This window comes from Varanus komodoensis, unplaced genomic scaffold (assembly GCF_004798865.1).
Source record: "Varanus komodoensis strain SLA01 unplaced genomic scaffold, ASM479886v1 scaffold107, whole genome shotgun sequence".
Classification (NCBI taxonomy): domain Eukaryota; kingdom Metazoa; phylum Chordata; class Lepidosauria; order Squamata; family Varanidae; genus Varanus; species Varanus komodoensis.
In genome coordinates this window covers 404,461-418,002 of record NW_025335305.1, presented here as the reverse complement: position 1 = coordinate 418,002, position 13,542 = coordinate 404,461, and the positions used below count along the sequence as shown (strand labels likewise).

General features: G+C 47.9%; 1 protein-coding gene across 1 annotated transcript in view; it reads left to right on the top strand.

Annotated features, from left to right (window-relative positions):
• SLC44A4 (solute carrier family 44 member 4) overlaps positions 1-12,445 on the top strand; it is a 52,565-nt gene extending 40,120 nt beyond the window's left edge. The window contains exons 11-21 of the mRNA XM_044419755.1: positions 728-850; positions 1,833-1,932; positions 2,039-2,131; positions 4,332-4,434; positions 6,304-6,560; positions 8,748-8,842; positions 9,681-9,784; positions 10,310-10,383; positions 10,502-10,667; positions 11,942-12,026; positions 12,114-12,445. Of these exons, the coding sequence (XP_044275690.1) occupies positions 728-850; positions 1,833-1,932; positions 2,039-2,131; positions 4,332-4,434; positions 6,304-6,560; positions 8,748-8,842; positions 9,681-9,784; positions 10,310-10,383; positions 10,502-10,667; positions 11,942-12,026; positions 12,114-12,217 (1,304 nt within the window). The 3' untranslated portion in view covers positions 12,218-12,445. The remainder of the gene's footprint in view (positions 1-727; positions 851-1,832; positions 1,933-2,038; positions 2,132-4,331; positions 4,435-6,303; positions 6,561-8,747; positions 8,843-9,680; positions 9,785-10,309; positions 10,384-10,501; positions 10,668-11,941; positions 12,027-12,113) is intronic.
• The last annotated feature ends 1,097 nt before the right edge of the window (positions 12,446-13,542 follow it).

The window sequence follows — 13,542 nt, the reverse complement described above, 5'->3', positions numbered from 1 at the left end:
CATTATTTTTTCCACACAACTTCAGTGGCCCAGCACTCCCTTCTTATGGTTCTTCAAGGGTTGTTGTTGTTGTAACTAGTTGTGAAGTCGCATCTGACCCATGGACAACACTCCTCCAGGGCTTCCTGTCCTCCACCATCCCCAGGAGTGCACCCAAGTTCACACCAACTGCCCCAGTGACTCCATCCAGCCACCTCATCCTCTGCCGTCCCCTTCTTCTCTTGCCGTCAATTGTTCCCAGCATTAGGCTCTTCTCCAGGGAGTCCTTCCTTCTCATTAGGTGGCCAAAGTATTTGAGTTTCATCTTCAGCATCTGGCCTTCTAAAGAGCAGTCAGAGTAACAAGGTTTGAATAGGGCGTCCCATATAGGGCAGCTTTAAACAGGGACCTCCTCTGGCAGCTCTTCAGAGGACTGTCCTCCGTAAAGTAGGACACCTGGCCATGCTGTTCCTCAGTCCCCAGAAATGCCCTTTGGCTGTGGCATTTCTTCCTTTCTCGTGCCACCATGGAGTAGTTCCATCAGATACTGGCTGGACAGGTCTGGGTTCCAGCTCGGGGTTCTGTCCTGAAGCTGTTTGGGTTGGCTGTTACATACGGAAGCGGAGGTTGCCATTTGTGGACAGGCAGCATCTTCTAGCCCAGCATGCAGGGACCCATTGCCATGATGGGGACTGGAAACCATTCCTGTGAGGGGGAATTCTCTCAATTCCTGCATTGTGCTTCCCAGGAATCTATCACTCCTATATGGAATACAGTGAGCTCAAGAAGAAGGGTGCCACCATCCAGACCATTGGATTTACCACCAACCTGTCAGTCTATGGCAACGTCAAGGAAACGTGGCTTGCGGCCTGTAAGTCTGGGGTGGGGGGTGGGCTTCCTTTGGCTTGGGGAGGGGGTGGGTTAGGGAGGGGGTGTGGGGAGGGAGGAGCAATGTGCGAAAGGCAACAGGAGTGTCACATTCGACCCGAGACAGGAATCTTGTGGCCAGGAGCCAGGGAAGCATTTCAGAGCAGCCTGTGGTTAAATTCAAGTAATATAGCAAGTTTAAAATTAAAAGATAATGGAATAAAATTTACTTTTATACTATTTGAAAAAAAAGCCCAGTCTTTGTCAGTTATGCTAGTGTCTTTGGGCTCATTTGCTTTGGAAGGCAGGACCAGCATTCATTCTTTAAATAATTAGAATCCTCCCCTTCTGCCTTTCTTATAATCTCCGCAAGTTTAAAAAGTCTGAAGGTAAATTAAACCACAGTGGGCTGCCCTGTCCATCTGAACCAGGCTCACAGACTTCCCAGTGACTAAAACTCCCCTTCCAGTTGTGACTTGTTGTGAACCTGGTAAGAGACCTCCACACCTGAAGGAATGGAAGAGTTTGGTTCATGGAGACAAAGGCTCCAACTTTATCCATGGTTTGCATTAACCGTGGTTTAGAATCTCAAGCATGATTTGAGCTTCAAAATGTGGTGTAGAGAGCCAGTGTGGTGTAGTGGTTAAGAGCACGGGACTGGGACTCAGGTGATCTGGGTTCTAGTCCCCGCTCAGCCATGGAGCCAACTGGGTGACTCCGGGCCATTCACAGACTCTCAGCCCAACCCACCTCACAGAGTTGTTGTTGTGGGGATAAGATGGAGGAGGAGAATGATGTAAGCTGCCTTGAGCCCTTTGTAGGAAAAAGGCAGGATATAAATCAAAAGATAGATAGATAGATAGATAGATAGATAGATAGATAGATAGATAGATAGATAGATAGGATGTGTCCCTGGCAAACCATGGTGCAGAACTGCCAGTCTACTTTCTATGTCCTCTTTATACCGCTCTCTTTCTCCCCTTCAGTGATAATCCTTTCGGTGTTGGAAGCCATTATGCTGCTCACCCTGCTGTTCCTCCGTAACCGGATCTTTATTGCCATTGCGCTCATCAAGGAAGCCAGCCGGTGAGTGGATCTCTCTGCCTCTTGTCTTTGCTCCGAGTGGAAGCCAGTTCAAGGGGAAGGCCCCACGCCCTGTGTATTTATTGGTGCCTGTCGCCTTCTTCCGCAGAGCCATTGGGTACATGATGTCATCCCTCCTTTATCCCATTCTGACCTTCATCTTGCTGGTGATATGCGTGGCCTACTGGGGAATGACCGCCCTGTATCCTTTCGAACTGGAGACTTGTATCTTGTTCTATGATCCTGTCCCATTGCTGGGAAATGAGCTAATACAGCAATAAGACTATACAGACTACATGTTTGGAATAGCATTTTTATCCCACCCCCCCCCGCCCGCCCCGCAAACAACAACAAACTGCCTGGAAGAAATATATTAGCATGCCAGACCTCTCCCTGTTGTGGTAATTTTCTGCTTGCAGAGAGTTTGCTTGCTTGCTTGCTTATTTTAAAGAAAAAGATTGTAGGTAGCATTGTAGATTGTAGTGCAGAAAAGATTGGAAAGGGAGACATTTTTCTCCCTTTCTCATGATATAACAACCCAAAGAGGTCATCCCATTAAGCTGATTGGTGGGAGATACAGGACAGATAAAAAGAAGGACCGCTTCACACAGTGCATAATTAAACTGTGGTAGGGGAAGGCCCCACGCCCTGTGTATTTATTGGTGCCTGTCGCCTTCTTCCGCAGAGCCATTGGGTACATGATGTCATCCCTCCTTTATCCCATTCTGACCTTCATCTTGCTGGTGATATGCGTGGCCTACTGGGGAATGACCGCCCTGTATCCTTTCGAACTGGAGACTTGTATCTTGTTCTATGATCCTGTCCCATTGCTGGGAAATGAGCTAATACAGCAATAAGACTATACAGACTACATGTTTGGAATAGCATTTTTATCCCACCCCCCCCCGCCCGCCCCGCAAACAACAACAAACTGCCTGGAAGAAATATATTAGCATGCCAGACCTCTCCCTGTTGTGGTAATTTTCTGCTTGCAGAGAGTTTGCTTGCTTGCTTGCTTATTTTAAAGAAAAAGATTGTAGGTAGCATTGTAGATTGTAGTGCAGAAAAGATTGGAAAGGGAGACATTTTTCTCCCTTTCTCATGATATAACAACCCAAAGAGGTCATCCCATTAAGCTGATTGGTGGGAGATACAGGACAGATAAAAAGAAGGACCGCTTCACACAGTGCATAATTAAACTGTGGAATTCACTTACAGGAGATGGAACAATCTGGACAGCTTTAAAGGAGATTAGACGAGCTGTTGGAGGAGAAAGATGGCCAGTCCTATGACCAGACAGGGATAAGCGGCCTCCTCATGCCATACTGGCTTTCAATTTGGTGACTTTGTGGGGGATTAATTTGAAGGATGGGGGGTCCTTCCCTTATCAAGGTAACCACAGGTTTGCTTTAACTGAAAGGCAAGACAAGCCTGAATGCTTTTCTCCTCCCAAGAGGCTTTACTGGAGGCAGTCTGGAAATGTGGCTGCCGGACATTGCACAGGAGAGCCTAAAGTAGCAGGAAGGAGTTTTTGTTGCTTATAAAAAGAAAAGCAACCCCTCACAAAAGTGAGACCATCACCAGGCCTGGAAGATTAGCCCCCTCTTTGGAAGATGGGGCGGCTTTCATCGTAGCCTGCTGAAACTCTTGAAAAGCACTGGGCCAAATACTTCAGCACAATCTACTGAATTCTGGTTTTTTGAAGGGGAAAGAAAAACATTTTCTCTCCCAACAGCCTCTACAGCTTTCATAAATGTATATATCTCTGTCATCTTCCTTCTGTAAATTTTTCTCTAAGCTAAATGGTTCAGATGTTTTCTCTGCTTCAGGGAAGGTGCTGCAGCATTGATACTGACTTGATCATTTTGGTTGCTCATTTCTGAGTACTTTTCCAACTTCACGATATCCTTTTTGAACTTGGGCAACCAGAAACCATACTTTGCTATTCCATACATTCATAAGAAAGCACCTCGATCCTTGGCTGTGTTATTTATAGCTGGGTTCCTACTCATTTCTCACTCAGAATTTGCCTAAGTCACCATTGGTGCTGCACACAGAAGTGATCAGTTTCCCAGTACTCACAACCAGTTCAGTCCATCAGTACATAAGTGAAGTGAGGAATATTTATCCCAATGTGTATCCTTTTTCATTTACTTAAACCTGAATCTCTTCTATTATGCTGGCATTTATTGAATTTAAAGACTCTCTCTTGGAGCTTTTCAACAGGTCAGTTAGAAAGAACTAAGAGCACACTTATAAATAAAAATAAAATTGGCCACAATGCCCTGTCAAGAGCCACAGTTTGTTGTGTGTAAATGGTGAAAAGCGATAGGAGGCAAAATCTCGCTTTTTGTGTTTTACACCTCTATTATCTCCTTCCTTGACTAGTATTCACCTTTAAGATATCTCGCCACCTCTGGATCGCCCCTTTATCGCATCGCCCCCATGAATTCCAGCGCCCCTGAGTGCAAAGGCGTCTCTGGCAATGAAAGCTGCAATCCGCTGGTGAGTGGCCACACCCAGAGCGAAGGCGACTCGGGGTGCTTCCACGCAGAGGCCTTCCCATGCTTCCCAGAAGGCACGGTGCAGGCATCAAGGCCGACGCAGTGTGCGAAGCCGAGCAAGGAGCAGGGTGGGTGGCTAGGCGGGGATTTTAACTTGGGTCTTCCTTATCCAGATCCACCAGACCAGCCTGGCTCTTTGACTTCCACAAGGAACCAGACTGCCTGCCTCTTCTTTGTTTTAAATAACATTTTTATCTCCGTTGTTTCATCCACAACCCCTATGCCATCTATTAAATTGCAAAATGTTTAACTTAAACATCTTCTTTTGACAACTGTGTGATGTAGTGGTTAAGAGCCAGTGTGGTGTGGTGGTTAAGAGCATGGGACTGGGACTGGGACTCAGGCGATCTGGGTTCTGGTCCCTGGTCGGCCATGGCGCCAACTGGGTGACTTTCGGCCAGTCACAGACTCTCAGCCCAACCTACCTCAGAGAGTTGTTGTTGTGGGGATAAGGTGGAGGAGGAGATGTAAGCTGCCTTGAGCCCTTTGTAGGAAAAAGGCAGGATATAAATCCAAAAATAAATAAAGAGATAAATAAAATAACTGCCCTCTTCAATGTGCACAAGCCATTGTGCTTCCACTTTGCCTTAGAATCCAGCAGTGTGCCCTGTACTGCAGTCTACACAACAGATCAGTTGTTTAAAGACCATAAATCTTACCATCGCCCCACTGTGCCTGGACACCCGGCACTGCAAAGGGGGATCACCTCCAAATGGTTAGCCGGCGGCTACCCAGTGATTCAGGAGTGGCAGGGCAACATTGGTAACCTCTGCAGGCCTTTAGCATTTAACTTTTATGCAAATACCAATGGACTCTTTTTCCGACTATGGAATTTTATGCAAATACCAATGAATTGTTTTTCTGAAAGCACTCAAGGCATGTGCTTTCCATGCTGTGGCCCCGATGCCACTCCGGCCGTCCACACTGTGAAGCCCTGGAGCTTCTTTGGCTGCTGGGGACAGACCTGGATTTTTGGCATTTTTGAGAACTTGCCAGGCAGCTCTTCTCCTCCTCGATTCGAGCAGAATTGCAGCTCTTCCTTGGGTCCAGATTCATGCCTGACAGAAGCTTTCTGGCCTCTTCGTAATCAGTAAGGAGGGTGGCTGGATCGTTTGGCTAAATCGGCACTATTTATTCATTCATTCAAGGTTTTGATAGGCCGTTCTCTTCAGCGCACGCTCTCAGGACGGTTTACAAATAAAGGGGCAGTCCAGCTTGCCTTAAGCCACGATTTCTCCCTCGGCTTTTTCAAGACTGTTTCCACACATGGCTATCAATCCCCTTCCGCCCTCATTTCCCCTTGTTATGATCACTCTTTCCTTTCCGTCGGAAGAGAAAAATATTCCAGGCATGCAGAGAGTTCTTTTTAAAACTTTATTGCAATGAAGGTAACAGAAAGGAATGGTTTCCTTCCCATTGTTCTGTTCACCTGAGCACATGTTCACACACTCCTTTTGAACCCTGCTCGGGCAGCTTGTTCCCTCCTCCTTTCCCCCAATTAGCTAATAGGGTACTGAGAGGTTACCCTCTTTCCTCCCACCTCCTCCGTGCTGCCCCAACACCTGCCCTTCTTCCCAATCCAGCCCGGCCCCTGGTGGGCTACAGTAGGCTCATTTTGCTCTGCCAAGTTTGTCAATAAACAATCAGGAAGTATTTGGCCCTCCTGCCTACGTGCCTGTTTCCCCACACCTTGTGCTATCTGATTTCGGCCCCTCCCCTCCTTTGGGCTAAGTAATTTTCTTTGTTACCTTTTTAAATCTCTTTTCCTCCCTTATTTCAAATCATCCTTTCACACCTCTCACCCTCGCAGAACTTCAATGGCAGCTCCCACCTCCCCTGCATGACGGAGTGCATTTTCTACAAGTACAACGAGGAAGGCTTGTTCCAGCAGAACATCTTCAACCTCCAGATCTACAACGTGCTGGGCTTCCTCTGGTGCCTCAACTTCGTCATCGCGCTTGGGCAGTGTGTGCTGGCGGGCGCCTTCGCCTCTTACTACTGGGCCTTCAACAAGCCCCGGGATATTCCGGCCTGCGCTGTGATTAGTGCCTTCCTTCGGACCTTGCGGTAGGCAGCTTGTGGTTTGGAGGTGTCCTCCGCGGCATCCCCTTTGGGGATTATGGTGGCGGTGGTGGGAGTAATTCCAGGGAGCCAGAAGCTTGGGACCAGGAGCCAGAAGGAACGTCTTTTTCCCTATATGCCCTCCCGCCCAGGGCCGCCTCAACGCATACACCTGATGGGCACTTGCCCGTGGGCACCATACTAAACTGTGTATGTTAACCCTTGGAAAATTGGAACACTTCCAAAATTAACAGTAGTTGTAGTTGTCGTAGGGGCCCCAGTCCACTGCTTTGCCCGGGGCCCATCATGCTGTTAAGACGGCCCTGCTCCCGCCCCTTAAGATCCGCAGCAGAGGCCCTGCTCCGAGAATCCTCCTTGAAGGGAGGTGAGGAGAGAGACCCCTCGGAGGAGGGCCTTCTCCGTGGTGGCGCCCCGGCTGTGGAATTCGCTCCCCAGAGAGGGTCGCCTGACACCGACTTTATATGCTTTTTGGAGCCAGGTCAAGACCTTTTAATTTACCCAATATTTTAAAGTTTAAATATTTTAATTATGTTTTTATTGATAGATCCTCAGTCGCATTTTACCTTGTCATGGTTTGATGTATTTATTAGGTATTTATTATATTGTAAGCCGTCCAGAGACAACTCGTATTGGATGGGGTAAAAATATCCTAATAAATAAGCAAGCTCAGGGCCAAGGGCCAAATCTCCCCTTCTGGGGTTTCTCAGAAGGACAGGCCTTCTTTTCCTGGCTCCATACCCTTTCCTATAACCACAGATCATGTGAGGTTTTGCCCCCCACCCTAAAAGGTTGAAATGCTTTTTGTAACCTCAAGCGACTGATAGTAAGAGCTTTAAACTAAAAAACACTGGAATTTTGGCCCCAGTCCTTTTGCCTTCAGCCCTACCAACTCTTGGATTTTTTTTTCCAGAGTTATTCCGACATCAAATTTGGCCCTTGTGCTGACAAGAGGTTCTGGTCTCCTTGCTGTGTAGGGTTACCAGCCTCTTCTGGTAGGGAAAAACATGTCCCTAACCATTCCTATTTATAAAGGATGGTGGTCCGAAACTATTGGTGTGGGGCTGAATCCAGGGACCATCGTCAGTTGATGTTCCTATGCACAGCAGAAATGGAAAACCAGTTTTGCTCTGGGAGCTGCACTGGTTCCAGGCCTGTGGTGGACAGGACTATGGGTCAAAGTGAGCACAGCCATCCTCGCTGCTAACACATAGCCCTGGGCATGAGGCTGCGCTCGTGTTCCCTTCATCCCCCCTCCCCAGACACATTTACACACACCATTCGCCTCCATGGAAAGTTCGCTGTTGTGTTGCGTTGCTGATCTCCAATCAGCGGAGGGAGCGGGTGGAGCTCGTGGAGAAGACTGGCACTTATGCGGGGAAACCTATGGACCATATATGGTTGGTGGGCCTGAGGTTCCTCATGTCTGCTCTAAAAGGAGTCCACAGTAGTAACTAAAGCTGTTTGCTTTTGGTTTAGAAAACACACGGAAACTTAACCTCTGTAAAAGCAGAACATGCCAAGTCTGAATTTGGGATAGCATGGAAACCTGGGATTTCTGGAACAGAATGCTTATCTAATCCATTTTGAATTGGCCTTGATTAGTCCACTGGTTCTTTTCTGACATCCCCTGCCCCATTCTCTACACTGCAGCTGTCTCTGAGTTCCAGGATGGCCCTCGGGGATGACATTTTCCATGACTCAGAGAGCTCTGGCCATTCATCAAGGGTTGGAAAAGTGGTGGCACTGCAGATGTTAAGCAGATTTATGGAGGATAAGGCCACGAATAGCTGCAGGTTATGAGGGCCCCGTATTTCCTCCAGTATTAGTGCCTCCGAACACCCGTTGCCGGGGAGCTTGGGTGGAAGCCCTCGTGTCCTGCTTGTGGGTTTCTCACTGAGGATCTGGTTGGCCAGCACTTGAGCAGGATGCTCTTACGTCATCCCATCATCCTCAATATTGGCCATGCTACCAGAGCTGATGAGAGATGGAGTCCATCTGCAGGGCAGCCACCTTGCACCTTAATGACATCGTTAGTGCCCGAGGACTCGTCTGTAGAGTCCTCTCCAGTTCCATGTTGGTCTTTCAACTAGCCAACCGTTTCCATCTTGACACAAGCTATTTTAAGAGGTGTGTCCATGCAATGGGGCGTCTGCATGTTCTCTCTCTCCACAGGTACCACATCGGGTCTCTCGCGTTTGGTGCCCTCATCCTCACCATCGTCCAAGTTATCCGCATCATACTGGAATATTTGGACCACAAGTTGAAAGGCAAGTGCAAGCCAGGAAGGAAGGCGGGCCAGCAATAAGTGCCCCAAATCTTCCCTGTCAAATTAATCAACACTGGAGGTAAATTTAGGATAGAGCTCTTTCAAATTCCAGGAGGGTTTTGAGGCTGGCCTTGAACTGGAAGGGTCAGGATGAAGGCATTGTGGGTGCTGAGCAGGATCCCAATTTACACCTCAGCAATTGCTCTGATGAAAGTGGATGTCCCCCTCCCCTTCTTCCCATGGCAGAGCCTCCAGCCCCCCCAAAACTGCTGTGCAGAGGTCCATTTCGCGCAACACGCTGAGCCCACCATGGGTTATTCCATGCTGCAGTGTGCCAAGTGCCATTTTGAATGTGCTGTCCCCAGCTGGGTTGCAGAGTGTCATCCAAACTTGCCTATCATGGGTTATTCAAAGGCTTATCAACACTTGTGTAAATTTGCAATAATATTATCATTAGGGCAGTAACCCCTGATGAGTTAGGCTAGCATGACATGCTGTAAGCCTTTTGGGGGTCGCATATTCAAGAATGGCAAGCTGGCATGTTGCATGGCTCATCGGGGGCTAAATAACCCACTGTTTCATGCGAACTGGGTTAGAAAGTCACCACAGCTCTCCCTACTGAATGGCGTGGGCTGTGATGTAGAGGAAGGGTCCGCCATGAGTAGGACCCTTTCCTCCAGAGAAGGCGGAATCCAACCTGTGAGTCTGAGCTCGTGTGTTCACAAAGAGGAGGGGACAGAAGCTCCCAACACAACCTTGAAGAAGGCTCCATGTGAGCATAACCGAGGGAATGTGGGCCTCTCTATGCCCTGCATCTAATTCTGCCTTGGTGTTTGCAGATGCCCACAATCCAGCTGCCCGTTGCATTCTTTGCTGTCTGAAATGTTGCTTCTGGTGCCTGGAGAAATTCATCAAGTTTCTCAACAGAAACGCTTATATTATGGTAAGCCTTGCTCTTGGGTGAAAGGGGAGATCCAAGCCCCTTGGATCTAGTCTGGGGAAAGTGACCTTTACTTATATTGTATATTTGTAATTTATTTTAATGTATATATTTTAAAATGTTATTTAACTTATTTGTGGTAAGCCGCCCCGAGGCTTCGGCGAATGGGGCGGTATAAAAATGTTTTAATAAATAAATAATAATAATAAATAAAATAATAATTAATTGGGTGTGGGCTTGGGTGGATTCCGGGGGCTGGTGGAGGACAGGAGAGCTTGGAGGAATGTTGTCCATGGGGTCGCGATGGGTCGGGCAGGACTTGTGACTAAACAACAACAAACGACAAGTTCGGCCTGTGTGTAGTGATGGTTGGGTTGTGTGGGGTGGCGGAAGGGTCGCCTGAGCATCAGTTCTGAGGAAGTGAGAACTAAGGGGAAATGCGGTGTTGCTGGGTGCTTTGGAGGGGAAAGGACTCGTCAGACATTCCTTCAAAAATGTAATTGATCTCTTTTTTGTCTTGGCTCTTAGATTGCCATTTATGGAAAGAATTTCTGTGTATCGGCCAAAAATGCCTTCAAGCTACTGATGCGTAATATTGCCAGGTAACCAGGGCGAGAGGCCGAGGGTGGCAGGGAAGAAGGATGCCAGGAAAAGCAGGCCGATAGGCCCGAGAGGGGAGGAGCTTCCCTTTGTTCTACCCTGCACCTTCTCTCCACACAGGGTTGTAGTGTTGGATAAAGTAACAGACCTGCTGCTGCTTTTTGGTAAACTCTTGGTGGTTGGAGGAGTGGGTGTTCTGGCGTTCTTCTTCTTCACGGATCGAATCCACATCAGCAACTCCCAGTTCCGGTCCCCAGTCCTCAATTACTACTGGCTGCCCATTCTGGTATGTAGCTGGGACCATTTCTCTGAGTCTCTTTCTCATGCAAGGAGTTGGACAAGATGGAGTCCTTATAGTCTTCTTCCAAGTCTACTATTCTATCATTTTGAAGGGAGTTGGGAATTGGAGAAGAGGGGATGGAAGCGGACAAACCAAGATCACTCAATTCTTGCTTCAGTTGGACTGTCTTTTATGCCTTGTAGGGGAGATCCTTAGAAGTTATTTTTAATAATGTTTTGTTTCAATTAATGTGGCGTTTTTACTTGTAAGCAGCCTTGGTAGGATTTCCTCCTGAAAACTAGACCAGAAATCATGCCAACCAGTCCGTATTCCATTATTCAATGCTCACAAATTGAATTATCAAAAAAAAAGTGCCAGAACCTCAGAAAAACCAAGTCACTTGCATAAAACTGCGAGGAATTGATGTGAAAAAAATGTTGACTGTCACGTAGGGCTCTGCAGTAGAATATTATTCCAAATTTTGTGTGGCTCAGTTGGCCTAACATAGCATAAAGTAATCTGATTAACTTCCGGCTTGCTTTGGAAATAATAGCGTGCTTGACAAAAGCCTTTGCAGAAGCCTTTGCAGCAGAAATAACGCTTGAGCTGCCAAGATCAGTAGCCTCCAGAAAATGACAGACAGGAACACAGCAAACCAGAGGTGGGGGCGTTTTGGGGAGGGTGGGGTTCATGGGCTTGATTCCAAGTTGGAGAAGCACCTGGGGCCTTAATTCCAATGTAGGTGGGGGAATAGGATGTGGCTGAGAAAGTCCTCTCCATTTCATTTTTACCAAATTACAGTAAGAGTGATGTCTGCACCCCCCCCCCGCATTGCGTACTCAGAAGTACACAGGGAAAATAACTCAGCAGCAAATAGTGCTCCAAACACCAAGCAAGCATGGGAATCCTGCCTTCTCCCAAGTAAACAGGGCAATCCTTTGCATGGCTCAACACGAAGCACCCTTCCCTGTTCCTTCTCCGCAAGGAAAAGCTCTTATCTCCGATCAGCAAATAAGAGCTTTTGGCCCCATAGCAGAAGAGATGGGGATAGAGAAGAAACTGCCAGCCTTCCCTAACCTAGTGCCCTTCAGGACTATAGCTTTCATCAGTGCTTGGCATTGAGCATGCCGACTGGGACTGATGGGACTTGTATTCCAAAATATTTGACGGCACCATGCTTGGGAAGGGTGTTTGAAAGTATAGATCAGCCTGGGATGCTTTATAGTTGAAAGGTCTGCCTTCTCCCTCTTCACTCCATGTTTCCCCCATCTCTCCTTTAGACGGTGGTGGTAGGTGCCTACTTCATAGCCCAAGGATTCTTCAGTGTCTATAACATGTGTGTGGACACTCTCTTCCTCTGTTTCCGTGAGTATTATTGGCATCCATTTTGACCACATTTCGGTATGTGATAAATGAATGGGCCTGATGGAAAGCTGTCATCCCTCCTTGCAGTGGAAGACCTGGAGCGGAATGATGGTTCTCAGGAGAAACCCTATTACATGTCCAAGTCCCTCATGAAGATCCTCAATAAGAAGAATAAGAAGCCCAAGGACTAGTAGAAATAATGCTGGGAAGAGGCAGGGGCCGCCTCCTCCTCCCACGGCTCGCCAAGTTGCAGTGCTACCGGTCCACATCATTTCCTGCTGTGTCCCTTCCTGAAGGCTGTTCCCGGATTTTGGGCCCTGCGCCCCCCTCAGGTACACTCAACACCTCCCTCCTGCTGCATCCCAGTCCCCCGTGGACTGCACACCTTGCGGCTTTGGGGCCTTGCCCGAGAAGACAGACAAGCCTCGTTTGCCACACATCCTTGCCATTTTCAGGAGCCCCACTGCTTAATGACCATGTTGGTTTTTTTAGAGGATGGCAGCCATTTTAACATGAGACCCAACGTCTAGCCTGACCCTTTCTTGTTCAAGCTTCCATGACCAGGTGTTGAGCGTGCCGCTCCCACATGGACGGGTGGCTGCAGTTCCCCGTCCGTGTCTTTGTTCACGCCTCCCTGAAGCCCCATTCCGACTGCTGCTTTACTCTTTTGTCTTCCAACCCCCTTACTACCGCTTTAGAGAAGGTTCCCCTGCCACCCATGAAAGCAAACCCCTGCCCGGTTCCACGATTTTCTCCCACCTGTCTTTCGGCATGAAGCTGATCAAGTTGTCGCCTGTGGGGTTGCAGCCAGTGTTACGTTAACTCTCAATTCAGTGGATCTATGCGAAGTAGGATTTACATCGGCGGTGGTGCCATAGCAGTGCTCTTCTCACAGTTGGCCACTTTCCCCCAACTCTATATAAGTTTGCAACAAATAGTGGATTTCCTTCTGGTCTGTGCCCTTCTCCACATCAAGTCAGGCTACAGAGAACCGTGTGCGAGTCCCGCTAGGACTTCCCAGCTGCTGTAATTACTGCATAGTCAGCTTCGTCAGGGGCTCTCATAAGTGTCCATTCCCACCCTGACAGCCACATCTGGATTATTTTACTTGTGACCATGTTCCGATTACTCACACCCACCTACTTTCCACCATTCCAATACCTTTCACCTGCCAGCAGGTTTTTCAGGCCGACTGTGCCAGTTCCTACCCAGATAGTTCCTTTTCAGATTATCTATTTTATGTGCTGTGGCATCGGCCAGATTTCTAACAAAGTGTGTGCTTAAATCCAGTTAAACAAATGGGTTTAAACATACGTAACTACGCCCCAAATGGGAACCAACTTGTGCCTTCACGGACAAATTACACATCCTTCCCTTTGTCTCCCAGTTTTGCTAGGTTAGTTCATTGGCTGGACTTTGGTTTGCAAAAGACTTTGGCTCAAAACAACTTCCCAACACTCCCCAGTCCCGCACTTTTAGCCTCACCTTCTCCCAATCGGCTTCCAGCTGTATATTT